This window comes from Eucalyptus grandis, chromosome 2 (assembly GCF_016545825.1).
Source record: "Eucalyptus grandis isolate ANBG69807.140 chromosome 2, ASM1654582v1, whole genome shotgun sequence".
Lineage (NCBI taxonomy): Eukaryota > Viridiplantae > Streptophyta > Magnoliopsida > Myrtales > Myrtaceae > Eucalyptus > Eucalyptus grandis.
Window position 1 is genome coordinate 50958366 of NC_052613.1, and position 22607 is coordinate 50980972.

General features: G+C 40.2%; 2 protein-coding genes across 3 annotated transcripts; one reads left to right on the forward strand and one right to left on the reverse strand.

The window, feature by feature from the left end:
* Nucleotides 1–57: 57 nt before the first annotated feature.
* Nucleotides 58–6607, reverse strand: LOC104433597 (protein PTST homolog 2, chloroplastic). 2 transcript variants are annotated; one of them, XM_010046398.3, is made up of 8 exons: nucleotides 5781–6607; nucleotides 3712–3856; nucleotides 3236–3428; nucleotides 2907–3142; nucleotides 2053–2198; nucleotides 1823–1970; nucleotides 452–540; nucleotides 58–354 (listed from the first exon to the last, which is right to left on the reverse strand). In XM_010046398.3, the coding sequence occupies exons 1-8, from the start codon at nucleotides 6107–6109 to the stop codon at nucleotides 351–353; spliced, it is 1290 nt and encodes a 429-aa protein (XP_010044700.2). In that variant the 5' UTR covers nucleotides 6110–6607; the 3' UTR covers nucleotides 58–350. The 2 variants fall into 2 exon arrangements, with proteins under 2 accessions (XP_010044700.2, XP_010044699.2); XM_010046397.3 differs by having other exon boundaries at nucleotides 452–520; nucleotides 5781–6604.
* Nucleotides 6608–14142: 7535 nt separating this feature from the next.
* LOC104433596 (protein NRT1/ PTR FAMILY 2.13) lies at nucleotides 14143–18337 on the forward strand. Its single transcript, XM_010046396.3, has 5 exons — nucleotides 14143–14641; nucleotides 14964–15181; nucleotides 16190–16452; nucleotides 16538–16879; nucleotides 17274–18337. The coding sequence occupies exons 1-5, from the start codon at nucleotides 14389–14391 to the stop codon at nucleotides 18136–18138; spliced, it is 1941 nt and encodes a 646-aa protein (XP_010044698.2). The 5' UTR covers nucleotides 14143–14388; the 3' UTR covers nucleotides 18139–18337.
* Nucleotides 18338–22607: the final 4270 nt, after the last annotated feature.

Genomic DNA, 22607 nt, shown 5'->3' on the forward strand with positions numbered 1-22607 from the left:
AACTTCGGTTCAAGACCGTACCATCAAAACGAGGTAAAAGATGGGAAAGTTCTTTTCCCAGAGAAACAAATAGAAATTCCTTCATTAGAATAAGATGCCAATCAATGTGGTTAACATATATACATATCAAAAGCCTGGCATAGCTTTACAATTGTGTAAACGAAAAAGGCAGAAGGATCTATGTAATCACCCTCCATTGGTTATAAGACAATGGATCTTCTCGTGTAAATATTTGTGTCAGCTCTCTCTTTTGGATGGCTATGTGATAATAAGCAAGTTATTCTCATATCCATTGTTATGAACAATTGGCCGCAATGGATCGATCCTCCATGTTCCATCAACTATGAACTTTATCTGCATCAGGAAGACCACGGAGGTTGTGAAGCTTGTCCAGAGATGGCAACTGCTTGTAATTTTAGACCGTCTTAGACTAAACTGAGAGAAGACCTACCTCATATCTTCCAGGATACAACTTGAGGCACACGGAGAAAGCTCCGGTGCTCGACTTCTCCATCTTTCTCTGCAATGAAGCACATTACTCTACAGAGCATCATTTAGAGAAAGCTACTCTTATGTATGAACCACAGAACATAAATCTAAAAGCATGAAGTCTGAAGAACTTCTCGACTCATATAAAGTGGATCCTGACCCCCTTTCTTTTAACCAGTGCACATGACGGGATAATATGCGCATTGGCGAGGATTAGTCGAGTTGATATGTTTAGATCCAATGTTAAGACCAAAACGAAACTTTCACAGAGACAAAAAGAAGAAACATTATTAAGTTAAATTTGTTAAGACGCCAAAGGCTTGAAAATCACCGATGCTTCAAACAAAAGGTTGACTGTGCGAAAAGGGGCAGGATGGACCAGACATGCATTGACCGCACAGATAATAACATCCTACAAAAATGCTTTGCGCTCCTACTCAGCATGGATGAAACAACAATTTAATAAACTTGAAAATTATGAGTAACAAAGATCAATCCATGTGCCTGATTCACTCGATATCATCCCATCTGGGTGCAAAGGATATGAAGCCATGAGGCATTTTCATGGCCAGGGTACCAAACTTCCACAAGCAAAACTGAAATGTAAAACTCATATATATGCCACAACTAGAGCTCCACGGGCATTATACCATGCTATTGCAGGTAGATTCTAATTTGACTGCCTATCACATCTGCAACGATTTGAATACCAGTCCATACTAGCTTTGAACAAGACATAGAAATGTCACATTTTAAGTGAAGCGATACTTGCAAAGTACCAAACTTCTCTCGTTTCACAATCTGCTCTGTAAAGTCTCATTTTTGACAATTTACATGCATAGTTTGACAGTTCTAATAAAATACCCAGGCCGTCCAATTAAGCACAATAAATTCTGAGATGGCTCAAATTGATTGTCTTGATCTACAAACTAATTAGAAAAATCATGATGTAATAAATGCCCAAGTGTCCCTCCTGATACTTTTAAATGTTTATGAGGCAATTCTCCTAGGAAACTTAAGTGTCTGGTGGTTTTGTCAATTGAGTCATTATCCTAACAAAATGTTCCACTTCTCTGGAAATGCCTCAGTAAAATATTTTTAAAATGACATAAAATTTGCATATAAGTTCAATAATTAGCTCATAGATGATGTCTGCCTACTCTGATTCAGTAACTTTCATTCATATATTCATAAAGAATTTTCGATTTTGATAACTCCAGTAGCTAAACTGCTCAAAGCAAATATACGGTGCAAGCAAAAAGTTCGCAACAGAATTTCACAACTACTCCAAAGTTTACCATGAACTACATAGATCCCAACGATGAAAACTAACCTGGGTGGCCCAACCATCAAATGACCCAGCTAAAAGCACCTCTGTGGCTGAATTTGGCCAAACTACGCAAGCCGTCCGAAGAAGTCGTAGAGCTCTACAAGCATTATCAATCCTCCTCTGTTTCTCTTCTGCAATCTTGCGAGCATCACTGAGTAACAGGAATTGAAAAGGTTATTGTCTAGGATCATGAAAAAGGAAAAATCTGTCAGCTGAAGAGAAATTTAGCTCACATTATCGCCAGAGACATCTTTCCTTCAAGAACAGCTAACTTTGCACGCATAGAACGCAATTTGTCTTTGGCATTCATGATCTCATTTTCTTGAAACTCCCAAGCATCAGAAAGTTTTTGCAGGTCATCGGCGACGCTCTCCAGATTCTGCAAAAGAAAAACAATGCATGACAAAAATGAAATGGAGATCTGGAAAGATAGATCATCTTGCTCTGGAGATGCTTCCTCACAATATGAAGAGCCCATAATATCACTCAACCTAGGAAACATAAGTCATTGAAGTGAAAATTCAGTCCATTCACTTGGAGAAATGAGGTTGGCTCTCACTGACTGCACTTGAGCCTTCATAAGTACCTTATAAAAATGATTAATACTAATGCATTTCATTTCATAACAAGTGAGTCTGCCATTTGAACAGAAGAAAAGCTGATGTTGACTGCACTACATGCACCTTTCCACTACAGATCAAGTGAAACTATCTACAATCTTAGAATCATACAAAAACAAAGAAACTTGCTCCTATTGCCATATAGATGAAGCTCAGTAGCTCACATAAGAATGTTTGAGCCATAGAATACACCTAGCTCGAGACCATTTCAGCGAACTATCCATTGATGTACCCGTTGCAGTACCATGCTACAACAAGCTAGATCAGTTCAACAAGTGCATGTGGATGACAGATGAAACAAGCATTTCATGAAAGATAGCTGGGTGTGTAAGCCTGTCACGTGATTATTAATCTCCACCACAACTGCAGTATTCCAGAAGCAATATTTATGAAGTTGTGAGAACTTATGCACGGATGAGAACAGAAAAGCTTATGTACAAAAAGAGCACCGTATTGTAATTACTCACCTCCTGTTCATCCGTGGTAGAATTAGATCTCAAGGAACTAAGCACAGATGAAAGCTCCAACTCTAAGTGCTGAAGTCGATCCTTTATGAAATTGTGATTACCTTCTCCAGCAGAAAAGTTAGACTCTTTCTGTCTATCCATAGGACCACCATTTATCTCTCTCAATTTAAGAATATCACTTTTTCTGAGCTCCTTTTCTTTATCGACTCTATTTGCTGTGACGTCTATTTCAGCAGCTGCAGATTGCACCAAAGAGAAAGTGACATTAACTTACAATAAAAGGCAAGAACCTGACCCAAATTCCCACCTCAAAACATTAGGTAGCACACCTTCAAAATCTGGATTTACACATCCGATCCTCTGAGAACTCCACGTTCTCCATGTATCTGGCTGAAGCAAGTTTCTTGAAATATGAACATTTGAGGGAGTCCAGTGTTGACGGAAATTTCTCCCTGTCTCATTGATGATATCCTTGGAGTTTAATGAGGTGGATTCGCTGCTACTTTCACATCTAGCAACTGTCTTTTACAAGATAACATGCATAAACAAGAAATTTTAGAACCTTATGGATACACAAAAGCATGCCTTTAGAAATGAAGAGCCTCCTATTGAAATTCAGAGCAGTTCAAAGTTATGACATTATACAACCTCAAAGACATTCTGGCAAGCAATTTCACTAGCACATTTAATTGTGCATTGATTCATCATAAGAAAACATGGAAGAAGGAAATCATGTCATACCCAAAACAATATCTTACTAGATAAAAATGTCAATATAATGAATCCACAACCAAAATCGACATACTTCATCAGCTTGAGTTCTGCCAAGCCAATCATCTCTAACATCACTTCCCTTCCCTCTCAATCCAACACCAAATGTCATATCTCTCTCTTTCTCCAACCGACTCAATATGCCTTCTATTCCAGACTTATCCTCGGATAAAGATCCCCTGCAGTAAGAGATAGTGCTGATCATATTAATTGTTTGTCCAGCTTTCCAAGCTCGTGGAAAATTATTAAAATGTTGAAATGTACATTTGAGACGGTTGAGAAGATCACAACCTATATTCTGTACGAAAAGAAAAACAGTAGAAGTGGATAAAAAGATTGAAAGACGCAACTAGCTCAAAGAACGAAAATCCACCAGCTAATCTAATGAGATTAGCAGACCATTTGGATCCAACAAAATATATAACCATTCATGATACTGCATCTTTTTCTAATGCTATAAGTAAAAAAGGGGCAAATAAAGTAGTGCTGTACAATTTGGAAATTTCAAATATTCACCTGCAGGCATAATAGATGCTAACAACCCCTAAACAGAATCTCTTCTACAGTAAATCTGTGTTTTAAGTCCTAAATAAACATGAACCAAATTCCGTTGGATAAACTGTGGCTGTATGACTTGAACATTATTAACAGCTTCTTTGGATAGTTTGAGGAGTAGAGAATGACCCTCAGGCTAGTTTGATCTGCTTGGGCAAAATAGCCCCGTAACTTCGGGAGAAGGGTGCCTCCTCACAAAGGGGGTCGCATGACCGTGCCCGGGTGACTATGTACCAAAAACACAGGTCTCCGCAAAGTCGTAAGACCATGTATGGGGGCTGACACCTGCCTGGTCTGTTTCCCTCTCGACGATGAAGCTTATTCCCCATCGTCCCATCGTCTCATTGGCCAACCTTGACCACGCAGCTGTTTAATAGAACACCAAACACCTTCTAATCCTATGGCATTGGCTTAGTGGTTCACAGGACTGGTAAGTCAGTTCTCCATACTCCATGCAAACAATCTTATCTGGACCAAATGTTTGGGTTTTGACCCACATCCTAGTTGATTCATAAGTTAATGGAATAGTTCATTTTTCCTAGAATATAAGGGTCGCATTCTTCATCATCCATTTGTTCAAAAGAAGCCATGATTATCAGTAATGGTAGCGCTCCCGTGTTTCCCAAATTTCATCACCTAAGCCACCCCTCATTCATGTCTTGAAGAAAGCTCAAAGGACGATGGTTTCTGTCAATCAACAAAGTTCTAACTACCCCACTTCTGTCGCTTTTGGGCATCCCAAGGCCAATGCTCCAAATTGTGGGGTTTGGCAAGGGTTAAACATATGCAACCTTAACCCTGCTTTTGCAGAGATGCTATCTCCATGATCTGAACCTATGACCTCTAGGTCACCATAGAGAAACATAACTATGATTCCATGTCACTAATGAGTTATCTAGAATTATATCCATGCTCTGGTTATTCATGTGAGGTGTTTTTCTGCTTTGAAAAAAGAAAAAAAAAAATCACTAGAAGACACCTCATTTCCCATATCACTTATAGTTAAAACCTATCCATTATTCTTTTGGGGGGGAAAAAGTTCAGGAAGTTTCAAAAATTCATTGTCACAGTTGTGATGCTGACAAAGGCTAAACACACACTTGCTCATGTTAATAATACAACATGATATCGGCTGATTGACAAAAGCAAATGTCAATGTCTCTTTGAATTTTCAAAACTAGGAACTTGGGAAGTGATAGATGACAATAGATTGCAACTTAGAGAAGATGCAGGCGGGAGAGGAACAGTGGGTTTTCTGCTAACAAAGGAGACTGGGATGAAAACACTTCAGGATAATGGAAGAACAAGATCGACACAACTGCAGACTTGCATATTAAAATTCTAATCTGAAGCCTCTCGCTGGCCACATAAAATTGATATAAACACTTTCCCCAGCTTAATGTCCCTTTTTTATTGTGTGCTCTAGATATAGAAATAGCACGCAACGCCAATCTAGAATCCTCTCAAACTTTGCAAGGGCTACAGAGCATGCGAGATATATAAGAGAAAAAAGAATTGTTAGCTATAGAAATCACGAAAGAATCTCACACTGATCCACAGGACGAAGAAACTGAGCCAGAGATATCAGAAGAAAATGGAGAAACCCCCGTGCTGCCGTTGCCCTCCAAAGCTAAGCTCTCCTGATTTATAATAAGCCTTTCTTGAAGTACCCCGTAGTCGAAATCGTCCAAATTCGCAGACCGGAAATCCCGAAAGTCGCAGTCATCCTGAACCCCGCTTTCGTCCTCGCCATCCAAATCCCAGCCCAACGAAAGCCACCCACCTTCCCTCAGAATAGCTTCGACCAAATCCATCCTCCCCGCATCAATCAGCTGTTTCTTGGTGGGGAACAAGTCGGGGTTCCCAGAATCCCTCATGAACTCAAAAATCTCAGCCTCCAAATCCCAATCCCCTTCCCCTTCCTCTTCCTCCACCCCCTCGCAAACCCAGAAACCCCACGAACGGCACGACGTTTCCTCCTCCCGAAATCAGGTATCCCCGGCAGCGAACCGCTCTTCGAAGGCGAGGCCAGGTTCAGCGTCAAGACCTCCGCCGCCCGAGCTCTCCTCCCGGTCCTCGCGTCGAAAACGAAGAGGACGACGGGAGGCGGATAAGCGGGAGCGCCGGCGTCTAGGAAGAAGCGGCGCAGGAGGAGGAGGTGGGGGGAAGCCGGATTGAAGGAGAGCATGGTTCAGGCATTTCGTCGAACAGCTGGTGCGCGAGCTGGGACAAAATGGGAGAGCCGAAACGGTACTGGCCACAAGAAAAAGCGCGCGCGAGAAGCAAAGCGAGGAGATGGGAAGGAGGGAGGAGAGAGTGTACTACAAAACAAAGGCGAGAGCGAGTGGGGCAAGCAACGAACCAATGCTGCGGAAAAGCGTGACAACTAATTAAGGCACCGTGGGACGTGCGTGCGGGGGGCAGAAGTCACGAGTACGTGTAATTGATTAACTAAATTGACTTAAATTACTTAAAAGAGATCGAAGCCTTTTCGTTATCTGTCTGGACTGGAAGCGGATAAGAAAAACCCCTGAAATGGAAACACTTGCTAAATATAACATATTATAAACTAATTCGATTTTGAAAACAGCAATTACCATGGTAGGAGAGAGATTAGCATATTAATTGCTAAACTTTCACAATTGTGGCACGTTAAGTCCCTTCGAAGTGTTCGTTAAGAAAATCCACCACAACAAGAATAAATAATTGATTTACAATGTCATGATCACTTGTTAACATTTACATTAAGGGTGATCGATTTCATATTTCGAGGTTGGTAGGATTATCTATATTGTCGGATTAGATATCCAATTTTTAGAATTCGAAACCAATCTTATTAGCTTTGGAATTGGGTCAGATTCTAGGGTCAACTTAGGAACTGGCTTAATTTTTGTTTTATTTTTTGGTGTATTCCTTGAAATAATAAATTTTACGTATTAGTTTTATGATCAAAAGCTTAAAACCTAGATGATGGTTTAAAGGCAGATCGTTATTTGTTGTAATTGCATGACCAATATACTAGTTGAATTATCTAAAAAGAGGGGACAAAATGTCTCTCTTTGAAAGTGCATATCCAATGTTCAAAACCACGATACTAAGCAACTAAAATCACCTCAAAACAAACATAATTCTAAGCAACGGGAGAGATATAGAGAGTGAGAGACTAAGGGCCTGCATGTTTTTATTCCTAAAAAAGTGTTCTTTGTTTTTTTGTTCTCGAACAAAAAAAGAAAAAAGAGCAATGCGTTTAGTTGCGTTTTTGTTTTTTTTTTTTGTTCCCAACACAAAAAGAACAAAAAAAACAAAAAAAAAACTTACTTGTTTAAACAATTTTGAAAAACGTTTCTTCTTCTCTCTCTTCTTCTTCTCTTCTTCTTTTTTCTTCTTCTTTTTTTCTTTCGCGGTCGCCGGCCTCGGCCATGGCCGGTGACCCGGCCGTCGAGGGCGGCGACCTCGCCCGTCGAGCCCCCCCCCCGTCGGCCATTGGTCGCGGAGGCGGCGACCGCCGAAAAAAGAAAAAAAAAGAAAAAGAAAGGAAAAAATGAAAAATGAAATAAAAATATTAAAAAAAAAAAGAAACAAAAAAAGAATAAAATGCAATTACCAAACGTGTTTACGTTCATTTTTTATTTCCGAACAAGTTTACCAAACGCGTTTTTTTATTCAAAAATTGTTCTAACAAACACTTTTTTTTTTATTTACTTCCCGAACAGAAAAAGAACAGAAATAAAAACATACGCGCCCTAAGCAACTGGTGAGCAAAGAACAAACCCAAACCTCGTGTTGATTAAGGTACAACTGGTGAGTAACGAATGAGAGAGAAGGAGAGAGTAAGACAAAGTCGTGAAATGAGCAATTAAGCAACAAGCGAAAGAGAAAGAAAGAGTGCAACAGATTCGTCAGGTGAAAATAGAGAAAGAGGAAGAGGTTGCAGCAATGGGTCTAAAAGATAGAAATTAGGGTTATTCTTGATTCGGTATAGGGTTTTGAACCTGGAATCAAAATTGGTTAAAGATGATTTCAAAAATTTAGAAAGAGAAATCAGCCGATTCAATTCGGTTTCTAGGTTGAACCACACCAAATACTTAGTTCTAAAGTACATACCTTATAAACTTTTCACATCATTAAAAGAAAGTAAACCAATTGTCTAATGGCAATGTCAAAAGCCTTGCACAATCTCATCAGATGATGTTTCTTTTTCCTTTTTGGTCGGACATCGGGCGATATTTAATTCAACTAGTCATATCTTTGATTCAAACCATCTTGATTCTTCCAATTGACATGGTTACTCTCTTTCTCTTCCCATGTTTCTTCTAATCGATTCAAACTATTTTGTTTCTTCTAATCGATAGACATGGCTATCTCAATGTCTGCAATCACAACAGCAAAAAGTGGCCTCGATGCTAATAAGAGAATATAAGCAAAGTGCCCAGAATCAAATTTAAATGTTATCCAGAAGTTCGGCTATTGATTCTTCTTTTGCCCCCATATGCCCTTTTTATCAACCGAGAAACCGTCGGCAGCACGGACTGGACTCGGACACGTCACGTATCCAAGGCCGTGAGTGCAAATCCATCGGACGGGACGCGCTGGGCCGTGGAATTGGGAGCGAAGGAGCGTGGTCGGATGCGTGGGGACGAGATTCCCGCCGGGTCTTTTTGACGCTAGCGACGAGATGGCGACACCGCCTGAGCACCTGGAGAACCGTGGCGCAGGCCTCCCTTTGGATTCGACCGGCTCCGGATCTCGGAGCTCATTATCAGCCCCCGATTCGCCTGATGATTCGGGCAAGACGACACCCGTGCAGTCACGTGGCCGACGGTCCCCCACCACCCCCGTCCCGGCGTCGTCGGTCGCTACTAATCGTGACGGAATGCGTGGCGATGGGATCTTTGTAAACGGAGGAAACGGAACGAAATAATGGGAATTAAGCGATTATTGTAAGTTCCGACGGCCAAGGAGAATCGCCGTGCTTATGTTTCACAGATTAAGATGGCATCACTTTGTAAAATTTATTATTAAGAAAGCACATACCATTATTTCATGGACAAAGATGGTTGCGATATTTCTTGATTTGAAACGATGTTCTTTGACAATTGACGTTAGACTTCGATCAATGGATGGACCTAAGCAAAATTTTTAAGTCTAACAAGTGAGCAGGTTGGACTAAGTAAAATTTAGTTGCTTTACGACGAAACGACTCGAACTTCAATTAGTGAGTTGCCAAGATTGCTCTTTGAATGCACCTTGTGTCCAAAGTGCACAAAGCGAGGATCGGATCCTGTAGTGGTTTTGATGGAAAAACCATGAAGACTTGTATCCTAATAGTTGCCGTCGATAAGTTTTCCTAATTCCGTGCCGCCAAGCATTAAATATTTTTAGATTTACGACTTCTTTTAACTCCAACTACATCCACTGAGATCATTTCACCTGCACATAAAAATACTTCTTCATATGCTCAAGAACCAATATGTATTGGTTCATGATTTTCAACATGTACTCTACTTCTAATTTATGCTAGAGATATCGTCTAAGTCGAGAAATGAATTGATTTTTGCGCTAAAAACGAAAGATTCAATTCGCAGAAGATTAGTTTCTTCATATGCATTATATGCGTGCTCGTATTCAAGTTGGATTCGGATGATTTATAATAAGGAAATGTGGATATGAATTCCAAAGTAATGATAGCTCTTCCATAAAAAGTGTAATATTTGGCTAGTGGCCCCAAAAGAAGAAAATAAAGAAGTTGAAAAGTCAATAAAGTAAAAGGAGGGCAGGACACTCGGCTAAATAGAAGCTGAGAGCTCCCTCGACCAAAACGAAATAAAAGAAGAAGAAAATAAAGGGGAATAAAGGAAATGGGATTTGGTATGTGCATGCCGTGGATGTCTTGCCAAGTTGACTTGACTCTGTAATGTATTGCCCGATAGGAGATTAAGCCCTTCCTTCGTCCAATCGAAAGTATTTTTCGGGTTTAAGGCTCAAATTTAGAATTTTAAGGAAATTGAGCGGCAAAGTCCGATTTTTGAATCGTTAAGCCGCGTGTTTTTGTAGAAATGATCATTTAGGGCATTGTGAAGCCGTGAGATTTCCCGGATTGTAATTTGAGATTACAATTGCCCAAGACAAAATTTCAAAGTTTCCTACGCGCAGTAAATAGTGTGCATCCAACAGCTTCGGGCCCATATTTTGTCGACTTTGGCTCAATTTTGGGACGGTTAAGTTAGGATTATTGTAGTGTGTATGAAGGGTATTCTATTGACTATAAATACATTCGGAACGGGATTCATAAGAGAAAGTTATTGCGTAATCAAATTGTGTGCCAAAACTCCGCGTTGCAGACGGCTTGAATAATCGCTTTGGGTATGCGATTTGTTAGCGCGTAGGAGTTGTTTTGTTAGCGTTAAGGCATAATTTAATCGCTTCGTAGTTAGGATAGATTTTTATTTGATTTTAACATTATTCCTCGATTATTTAATAGGGCCGTGAGTTTGACGATACGAGTATCGTTTGTCGTTTGGTCGTAAGTGATTAGGTGAGTGGTACTATATCTTTTTTGAATTTGTAAAACTCACGTTTTGAAAATGCTATGGGTTATATATATTATGAGTTGTGAAAGGGTATTGTTATTGCATAAGAACCGAATTGAGTAATTACTACTATTTGGTTGATTACATATGTTTAGAAAGCGTGTTATACAAAGTATTGTGGAGTAATATATATGAAATTATTTTGTGACTGATTTATGGAAATGTTTATGATGATTTGAGTAATGGATAGGAAATTGATAACGGGCTATGTGTTATTTACTTGGTTTATGATGTTGATTTTTGGATTGATTTTGCTAGTGTTGGAGGATAATTGTTTATGCTCAATATGACCGCGAACCCGGTTAGGGGTTTTTGGGTATGCATATCAAGTTTAACGTTTAAGATATTCCTTTAGGCCGAACCACTGGTTTTGTAAGTGAAGATCTTGTCAAGTGGAGAATCTTGATTGTCTTGTCATTAGGCGTTGTCTCGTGATCATAGTAGAGTATTGAGCAATAAATTAGTCAATGGATGGATTATTGATGTGTGATATTTTGTTAAGATTATTCAATGGACTTGACAATTCAACTTGAATTCTAATGCTGATTTAAACGAGTTTTTCATATTGGTATAAAGCCTGGATAATAAGAAATAACTCTTATATGATTCGATAAATATTTTATATATTAAGTTTGAGTTATGAAATTTTGGTATTGCTTTGTATACATGCATGGTGGTTGCTCGATCTGCTTATAAGATATGTACTACTCACATGAGCTGTTGCTACTCATTCCACTCGTTCTTTAATCTTTTCACGTTTTTTGGTTAGTGGCAAATAGAGCAAGAGCATCGTCGGTGGAACTTTTGGGAGTGCTATTTTTTGGTATGGCTTAAGAAAGTGGTATACTCAGTTATTAGTAGTTGTTGGATTGGCTGAATTGTAGTTGTAAATATTCTTTTTGTGGATTTATAGAACCTCTAATATTGTGACCACTATATGTATATATATTTTAAGATATATATATATATATATACGTACATATGTACGTATATGTTGATATCAACTTGTTAGTTATATTTGAAGCTGCATCCTTCATGTGGATGAATGGTTGTATCATTCTCATTATTTTGTGGTTTTGGGTGTTACAAAAAGCAAGAGATTTGATTTTGAGATGAGATAAGTGTGCTTTGATTTTTCAAAAAGGACATCTATATATATTTATATATAGACACCATGTATAAGCTTTTGACTTTTCGAGTTTATGGATAATGATAGTGATATGATGTTCACGCAAGTAACTTTGAGCTTGATTCCAAAAAGTTAAACGTGCTTTAGATAATGGTACAATTATAATCAAAAGATGGAGCAAAACATAAAAGATCTAATCATCATTGTGTCGCCCCATCTAAAAATCCTCTGTCTCAATTATTATTCTTCTTATGCAAAACAGAAAAAACACGTGAAGCATATTCTTCTCCATCCCCTTTATCAAACAACCGAACAAAAAAAAGAAAACTTATTTTTATGCGTTTCACGCTCTCGTCAGTTCGGATATATGCTGTGTTAGACGTGCGATCCAAAAGATTATGGGCCGACATGCCTATCTGGGGCACAATGCTTGAAAAAGCCCCGTCCAGCTGGGCCGCAGAGGCGTGGGCGAAGATTAGTTTTGCTGCTCTGTTGGTCCTAAACCAATACCAACCCACGTTTTCATGTTTGCCTCTCTGCTTCCCAACACGACATTCCACTTTCCCTTCACGATCAAGCGTCTCGCACTCGACCAGCAAGGATCGGTTCAATAAATTTTCACCACCGAGAACGTATAGATAACACTGATCAATATACCAATACAGAGTACAAGGTTAATACTAGGTATGTAAATACCCATTTATAAAACAACAAAGCTTGAGAAATTACAGCAAAGCTATCGTGAAGTCGGATTCGTGAAGTGTCGTGCCAACCCGTAACTCGCATTAAAGACATGTGGTCACATTCAAGAGTCCCATAAAGTTTTGAATGAATCGAGGGTTGACCAAAAAAAAAAAAACTCGAAGAGTCCACAAACTCTTGTTCGATATCACAGCACTAATCAATACCATAGTGATAACATTGCACATTAGACAAAAATGTCAAGTTCTAACGGTGTTGTTATCTAACTTATTGATTAATTTTTTAGTTGGCTCTTGTATCATTCAGCATCATTGTCATCAGTAATTCTGCCATCATAGAGAAGCTCCCGTAAATTACTCCAGTGCAGATTTTTCTCCTCTCTGGTTGAAGGTCCAAAAGCTGGAAACTTCCAATTTCCATGGCGATAAGCATATTAGGGTTTGACACAACACAAGTAGCCATCCACCATCTATTTATGGAGTTTCTTCAAGTGGTCTGAACTTGGTCCCTGCTTGCCATGAAATTAGGTACTGTTTCATTGATCTCGTGAATGTGCCAACGTTCGATAGGATTAAGCAACGACACTAGCGTAAGGTGTTCACTGCTACTTTATGGCCAAAAAGAGCATTCGCTAGCTAGCTGGCTCCGGTTCTGATGATTGATCTCCCCCGCTGAAAAGAGAGGACGGTCAACTACTTCAGCCTATAATTGCCGACAAGTCCAGAATCCGGTAATGCCAAACCGAAGGAATTGATCGAAGCTCCAGTTAGATATCGACCCCCACATTAAATAAACGAAAACATCCCGCACCATATCGACAGATACCGATCTCGAACCTGCCCAAGAATCCTCGCTCTCATAGACTGGAAGCACAAGATTAGTGGAAAAGCTGTTAGGTATTGAAGTGTGAAGGTATGAGTCTAATCAATTTGATATGTATCTTGTAACAAGGAAGCTATATATTTTAAGTGCTCATGAAAAGTCATGTCGGGTAGGATTAGAGAGATATTTTCCTCGGTATCATCTCGGTTTACGTCAATCCGAAAAAGCCAAAAATAAATGATGTCATATAAAAGTAAGGGTAAGCTAAGCACGTATTTGAATAATCGGTCATGCAAATCGATTGTATACTTCACGACAAGGACTCGACTCCCTGGGATGTATTTATTTACTTAAATGAGCATCTTGACCTAAATTACCGTCTAAACTCATTTTATCACATAAAATCAATCGCGAAAGAAGCCTAGAATCCTCGCGAGGTCCTGCCAAGGGAAGTCCCTGTGCAGTTCTTGCGTTACCACTAATTTTGGCCGTGAAAACATGATATGTGGAAATGGGTCTATATCGAAACTTGTTGGTTTTTCGACCCAAATAGGAACATATTTTTTAATGGAACCGACTGCACTGGAAGCCATGCGTGGAGATAGAAGTGTCGCATTGCACACAAACATCTGCCTCCGATAAATTAATGTGGGACAGAAACCATCGTGCTATCTTCAGCCACTTAATCATCTTCTCCCTCCCTCCTATCATTACCCGTCGGCCGAACAAATCATACACCAGCTCCCTCTCTCTCTCTCTCTCTCTCTGATTATATATACTCGGGGGGCGAGACTTCACTGGGAAGAGTGCCAACTGAGAAGATGATCCCAACTCACTAAAATCTCCGAAATTTCAGAGAAAAAGTGTGCTTGGATTAGGTTAGAGAGACTATAGAAGGAAAATAACGAGAGAGATGGGGTCCGAGGATACCAACACTAGCACCAAGAAGCCTCCGCCTGCTTCTCTCACCTTGCTTCTTTCCACCAAATGCTTCCCTATCAAGCCTTCCTCGCCAGTGCTGCCGGCATCGAATTCTCCAGAAAACAAGGGCTCCGACGAAGTGAACGGGCATGGGGCAGCTTCGCCGCGCCTCAGTGCAAAGGCAACTACCGCCGCTGCCATCCGAAAGAAGCCTGGCGGATGGAAAGCCATGCCTTACATCTTAGGTCTCTCTCTCTCTCTCTCTCTCTCTCTGTTGGTTTAGTGACAATATTTGTATGATTAAAATAAACTCTTTGAGAATCAGCCACCCACCCTATTTATTGTCTATATCATATTTATCTTCGAACCCTACTCGTGTAAATCTTCTATAAGCTGACAGAGAACCTAATAAAGATCCGTGTTCTTTTACGAGTTTCATCATGTGAAAGTTCCGTTCTTCTTGAAATTTCATCGGCTGGATGAGAGTGGTGGCATCTCGTCTTCTCCGTATTAGCTGACAAAAATTAAAAATTGAGGTGATGAAATTTTTCTCCTTCTCAATTACAGGAAATGAAACATTCGAGAGGCTGGCAACGTTTGGACTGCTCGCGAACTTCATGGTCTACCTGGTCAAGATGTATCGCATGGACCAGGTGGCTGCCTCCAACGTCATCAACATCTGGATGGGCGTCACCAACTTCGCTCCGTTGGTCGGCGCTTTCATCTCCGACGCCTACGCCGGCCGGTTCCGCACCATCGCCTTTGCATCCTTCGCCTCTTTTCTGGTATTCGACGACACTGACAGACCTAATAATTTCCGCAGTTTCCCCTATTAAATTCTTTATATCACAATTTTACTAAAGATTAGAAAAGCTAAAACCGCTCCTGCATGTGGTCTGTTTTACCTTGATGGTCCACGACTTGCAAATTGACCCACATGGGCTCGTCCCATGTATTGAAGTACATAAAGTGGAAAAAACCAAAAGGTGGCGGTACCACTATACGAGCAGTCCGCCCATGTGTGTGACAGTATATACTTTTGGGAGCTTCTGTTTTCTATTTTTCCCATTGTCTTGATTCGTCTCTCCAGGGGTCTGCTCGCTCATCTTGGAGTATTGGACTCGGATGCTTTTCGCACGATTTGATTGTATAGTGGAAAATTAGGTAGATGAGAGTTTCCACTTTGGCCATGCAATTACTTCCCTATGGACCTAATTCGTCTAAGCTAATGTTAACACCGGACGAGACAACATTAGCTACTGGCTACTTTTTTTTTTTTTTGGTCAGATAGCTACTGGCTACTTGATAACTACTAAATTGGTGGTAGTCCTGTCAATCCATGGGTGGAACCATGCATTAAGCTGTCGATAATCCTTTTTTTAGTTTTTTTTTTGCGTAATTATCCATCAAGTTACGTAACTGAAAGCGATTTATACAAATATTTTTCATGAAGTATAATGAAGAATAACCATTAATAGTATGTATATACAAATGATGCGGAATGTATTGAGATTTGATTCGACAAAATTTTGTCGATTGTTTCCATAGAATGCCCCCTCACATCATCTTAAAACTTCCATATATATATTTTTATCTCTTCCCGAAAGGAAATTTTTTCCTTCCCATTTTACTTCCATGAATTTATTTCTCTAAGACTCTTAGTGAAAGCTGATTAATTCTGATAATATAACTCTAATAAAAGGAAATATGAACATCTGTCATCAATAATACATGGTTGAAATGAGCTCTCCACACTACATGTCCCCACCATCTAAGACGCTCAAAATCCCCAGGGCATGCTGACGATGACCCTGACGGCTTGGCTGCGGCAGCTCCACCCTCCGCCGTGCACCGCCCCGCCACAGTCAATGATGAACGCCTCCCACCCGCCGTGCGTCAGCCCTTCAGGAGGCCAGCTGGGGGTGCTCTTCCTGGGCCTCGGCCTTCTGTCCATTGGCACTGGCGGGATCAGGCCGTGCAGCATCCCCTTTGGAGTCGACCAGTTCGATCCTGCCACTGAGGAAGGAGCGAGAGGGATCAACAGCTTCTACAACTGGTACCGTATTAACGTTCATCAATCCGCGCAGCTTGTTTATTACTTTTCTCACCGCTCAAGGATTTGGATTAATCCCATTTAACAGGTACTACACGTCGTTCACGGTCGTGTTGCTGATAACTCAGACGCTAGTCGTCTACATCCAGGACTCGGTGAGCTGGGTCATAGGTTTCGGGATACCCACGATCCTCATGCTCTGCTCCATCGTGCTCTTCTTCTTCGGGACGAGGATCTACGTGCACGTGAAACCCGAGGGGAGCGTGTTCACCGGGATCATCCAGGTGTTCGTGGTGGCTTTCAAGAAGCGGCGGCTGAGGGTCCCGGATGCCAAAGGTGGCGGGTCGGAGGTGGCGAAGGTGGCATACTACGACCCGCCGGTGAAGGACGCGGCGTTGCTGTCCAAGCTTCCGCTCACGGATGAGTTCAGGTATATGCGTCGTTCGCTTTTTGTCCACCGCATCACGTTCCACGTCTTTTTCTCAATTGAAGACTCTTTCGATTTCCTAAACTTTTGACGATAATCTATTGTTCGGATGCTTAAGCAAAATAGTAACGTACGTATATATCCACAAGATCTGGTTGGTATATATTATACGTGCTGATATCATTGAAAAGACGATACACGTGAAGATGGACAGACATTCTTTTTCATATATAGATCTACTAGCAATCTATTATTGCTGAAGTTTTGATGAACAGTTATGTTTAACTTGGCATAGTTGTGATGCTTCAAATTAGTCCATGATCAACAAAAAATCCTGATCAAAACTACCTTTAACAGTCACCAATTTAACTTGGTAAATTTCTCTTGCTGTGGCCAGGTGCTTGAACAAAGCGGCTATGATCCTCGAAAACGACGTGACCGCCGAAGGTGGGCCGGTGAGCCAGTGGACCTTGTGCAGCGTCCAACAAGTAGAGGAGGTCAAGTGCCTCCTGAGGGTTGGGCCGATTTGGGCGGCCGGCATCATCTCCTTCACGGCCATGACCCAACAGGGCACGTTCACCATCTCTCAGGCGTTGACGATGGACCGCCACCTTGGCCCGAGGTTCCAGATCCCGTCCGGCTCGCTCGTCGTGATATCATTCCTCACGATCGGGCTGTGGCTCCCCTTCTACGACCGCATCCTCGTGCCTGCCCTGAGGAAGGTCACCGGGCACGAGGGCGGGATCACGCTCCTCCAGAGGATCGGGATCGGGACCGTCTTCTCGGTCCTGTCGATGGTGGTCGCCGGCCTGGTTGAGCGGGACCGGAGGGCCCATGCCAACTCACACCCTGGCCAGCCGCCAATCTCAGTCTTCTGGCTGGCGCCGCAGCTTATCCTCATGGGCTTCTGCGAGGCCTTCAACATCATTGGGCAAATCGAGTTCTTCAACCGGCAATTCCCGGACAACATGAGGAGCATCGCAAACTCCTTGTTCTTCTGCTCCTTCGCTGGCTCAAGCTACCTCAGCAGTGTGGTGATCGCGGTGGTGCACCGGGTGACCGGGGGAGACGGCCGGCCCAACTGGCTCGTTAATGATCTCAATGCCGGGAGATTGGACTATTACTACTATCTTCTGGCGGCAATGGGGATCGTGAATTTCGGATACTTCTTGGTCGTCGCTCATCGATATCGGTACAAAAGTCCTCTGCAGCACAATAAACCCCATTTCGATGTTGAGCTGAGCAGAGCGACCGATGTATAGAATGAGAGCGGCAACGTAGATTTAGTAGATGGAGACGCCGAATGAATAAAATGTCGCAGAGCTATTATCAGCTTAATTTGCCTTAGTAGACCTACTTCAATATGGTCATGAAAGAGTATGTATTACACTACATGTGCCCTATTGAATCTACGTATTATGTTGTCCATCGTCAACATGTGACTATTGCTCCATTTTCCGATGAATTAATTTCTTTTGAGGAACGCAATATCTTATAAGACCGTTTCAAAAAGTATGTATACCAAGTTACTAATTGATGTAGCAGACTGTTATTAATTATCATATAGTCCCAACTTGTTCGACTAATTACTTGCAATCTGCCACATTAATAAGTATACGGGCTCGGTAAATCCGTCCTATTATGCCTTGCATTGCTTGTTTCTTTCTTCTGTTTTTTTGTTTTTTTCCTATGCGATCAGATTGCTTTGTTCTAATGCAATATTTCCAATGAACGTACTCCTTGGCTTGCGGTGGCAGTGACCAAGCTAGGGCGACTGTCTAGCGTGATAATCCTGGATATTTACCGTTAGTCACGAAAAAGACTCGAATGATTTTTTAGCACGTACATACACCTTATGATGGAGACAAATTTACAGATAAATATCAAGAGAGGATATTTGTAGGACTGGACTGGAGTGGAAGGGTTGTTAAGCATCGCCATCTCCTGCTAATAATCAAACCTACTTTTTTAAATTATCACTTGTAAGAAAAGTACCATACCACTTATCTATTACTTCTCAAATTATATGCCCTAGTCAGATTCACAATAATTTTAGGCATTGAACAGACTGTGGAACGTCCGTGATGTTATTTACCACGCAGGTGCATTAGAAGGCTGCCATTTCGATTTCGGTTCAAGAAATTCAATCGTTCTTTTTCTTGCCGTTCGCCATATTTTCATTTGCATGTAGGGGTGTTCAAGAAATTCAATCGTTCTTTTTTCTTGCCGTTCGCCATATTTATATTATATTATTTATAATTCTTTTATATATTCAAACCTAAGTAAAATGTCTATTATATTATATTATATTGAAATGTTCTATCAATAACACTAATAGTAATTTCAATTTAAAACTTTTGTTAAGTATTAATTATGTGTCGTTTGTTTTGTTTTCAAGTGTTTAGAAGTTCAGGTGTATTAACAAGATGTGAAGTTATATATTCATGGTTTATATTAAGTATTTTGAACTTTTTATGATTTAATTGTATTTTACTAATGAATTTCAGCTGCACTTTGCTTTTTAATTTGTGTCAAATGGTATAAGTTTTTAAAGAATAGAGTAGTACCTCCGCTAGTCAAGTGGTGTGAAGCTCATTTTTTGGTTGAGTAGACTCTACATGATCAAATGTTAGTCAAGTGGTGCGAAGCTCATTTTTTGGTTGAGTGGACTCTACATGATCGGAAGACGCTTTTTGCATATGGTGTTATAAATATTAAAGATAGATGATTACAAGAACTCCATCTTATCCCATATCTCGATGAACGGTTAGCGGATACGGAATTTCTATTATTGTGTCATCTTAAATTTGCTAAATATGTATTGATATTTTATAGTTTAGTTGCACAATACCGTATTGTTGATGAATGTGTAATTTGAATTTGTAAGTTTGCTTTTTTAGGAAGTATAAAAAATAAGACGAAAAAAATTATCGATCGGTCCCGGGTTGACCCTGAAACCGGACCGAACCCATTGGGTCGGTCCGGTCCTTGGTCCCAGGCTCAATAAGGTCGGTCCTCGGTCCTAAAAATTGAGGATCGACACTGTACGGGTTGGTCCTAGGGTTAGGGGGTGGCCCGGACCAACCCGGACCATGCTCACCCCTATTTGCATGTATCGGACAGCATTCAAACGTCATACTGGGTCATCTTGAACACCCCATAAAAGAAAAAATCCTCCGTCATGTAGTATTGATATTAGGATTAATATCAAGAAAAATTATAAAATGGTATATCTATAATAAATTATTCCCAAACTAATCCTAAATGGTACAGTGGTGACAATTTTATTTTCTATTAATTTATGTTAAATTAACGTAGCAACGGATGGATATACCAATTTGGATTTTACTTTCTGTTTATTACATATATACCACTTTGTAATTTTTGTAGTACTAATCCAATTTAACAGAAATTAATTGAAAGTAAATTTTTCTCAAATGTACTGATTAAGAATTTTTTACTTATCATGAGTATACCGGTTTGAAGTTTTTAATTGTTAAAAAATTAATTTTTGGTAAATTTATAATGTGTATCGATTTAAAATTTTTCATGACACTAACTGTTAGTATTGTTTTATATATGCTGTCAGCTTTCGTAGTTAGTCATCAACTTTTATTTATCTAACTTACTGACGTTTTATATTGATCAGCTCTTTTATGAAATTACCAACTTTTTACAAGCTTGTCTCATCGACTTTTCTCTTGATAGGTTTCCAATTACTTTAAAGCTATCCACTTTCATTTTAGTAACTTACTGACCTAACTTTTGTATTAAGTTTATAGCCTCCATTCGCATTGCGGACCAACTTTGAAAACGCGTCACTCAACTTTCCAAGTGAAATACCAGAGGTCGGGCACTCAGCAAAATTTTTCCGTCGCTTTTTTTCTTTTTTTTTGGTTGTTTCCAAGATGCCGTGTCCGATTTTCATTGCGGGAATCCGATGCCTTGCAGGAGTTTTTTTTTTTTGTTTTTTTTTGAACTAATGCCTTGCAGGAGTTGGCATATGTATAGATATGAGCACTAGTGGAGATGATGTGATGAGGTCAGGCACGCACTTATTGGGAGTCCTTTTCGACCTAACCAGGGAGCTAGTTCCACATGTATCGGATAGTCGTTCGCACGGAATGGTGATCGAGGAGAACAATATGGATGGCGATAATGTCTTCTTCTTTTTCTGTTAATGTTTGGATTATCGTCTGAGGTTCTTGTACCGTAAATCATCCAACAATTTTGTGGCATAGATGCAATTGACGAGATTCTATCATAACGTCGCCCCACACAAACAATCGTACATGATAACAACGCTTTTGTTAAGTTGATTTGGAGAATCGTAAGTTGTAGGGCAATGGACTTGCACTTCCATTTAACAATACGGTCAAGTTAGAAAGCGAAGCCTTGTTAACAATAAGAATGAGTGGACTAAGAATGTATTCACATGTCGATTACAAGGTGTCAAGTCGGTTTTGATGATCGAACAGCTAGTTATATTTCAGTCCACAGAACGCTTCAAGCCTCCAATAATGGACGTGATGGATCTCATCTCTTTTTCTGGTGGTCCTTATTTGGTTCGATTCAGAACACGTGAAGCCGAAATAGGGTATTGTCTTGCGCACATTATGGCGCGTTCAAAAAGAATGTCAACTTCTCCACCCGTCAAAGAAATAAACTTGACGGTGAAACGTTAGCGAATAGGACAGTCCTTCACGTGGTGGTTGTATTGTTTGGACTATGATACCTCATGCGCGGTCTAGCTCATCATAAACGAGCCTCTGTCCAGTCGTCGATTGCTGAAGTCGCTTGTAAGCAGGTAAGATACGTTACGTTACATGAATTGTGAAAGATTCTTGTTAGAATCTAGTCACACGCATGCAGTTCTTCTGAGTTCCAGACAAAGCCCACTTCAGCTAGAGAGAACTAGTCGGTCGTATCGTGACACTAATGGTCGGTGATGCAGTCAGTTGAGTCGACTTGGTCCCCCATGCTTACTGAAGAATGACCACTTGCTGAGATCGATCATGTGGTCCTAATAGGAAGTCGATGTTTTGCACATTATTCAAAATAACTTAAAATTAATACTATGTGACAAATTTACCTCAAACTAAACTCCAAACTGGTATATATGTGACAAATTTACCCTCCATAAGTTTCTATTAAATTTTACCGTTGAATTATTGAGTTATATTGATACATAATAGTTTACTAGTGTACTAATTTAGGGTTTTACCCTCTGTTTATCACATATATATCGATTTGTGATTTTTTATGATATTAATCTAATTTAACGCAAATTAATGGATTTTGGTGATTCAAAAATTAATTTGGGGTAAATTTATCACAAGTGTATCAGTTTGGACTTAAGCAATAACTAATGAGAAGGAAAAACAACTGATTCAACCCCTCTTTTGGTTGTTAAGCTTGGTCCATCTTAACTTCATATAGTCATTTCCAACATGATATTGAAAGGATGAAAGCTTGGTCCATCTTAACTCTTTTTTCATTTTTTCTTGCCCTTACTTGATTTTGCGTTTACTCATCTTATGGTGTGTTTGTTTCACGAAAAAGGTAACATTTTTGGAAAATATTTTCCAAGAAACCCTTTTCCAAGAAAATGGTTAGTTTTCCTTTGTTTGGTGATATGTGACTAAAAATATTTTCCGGTATTTGGATTGCATTTGAAAAATGATTGAAGGTGTAGAAGACGCCGACAAAGATGAAGAGAAGGGAGCGAAGC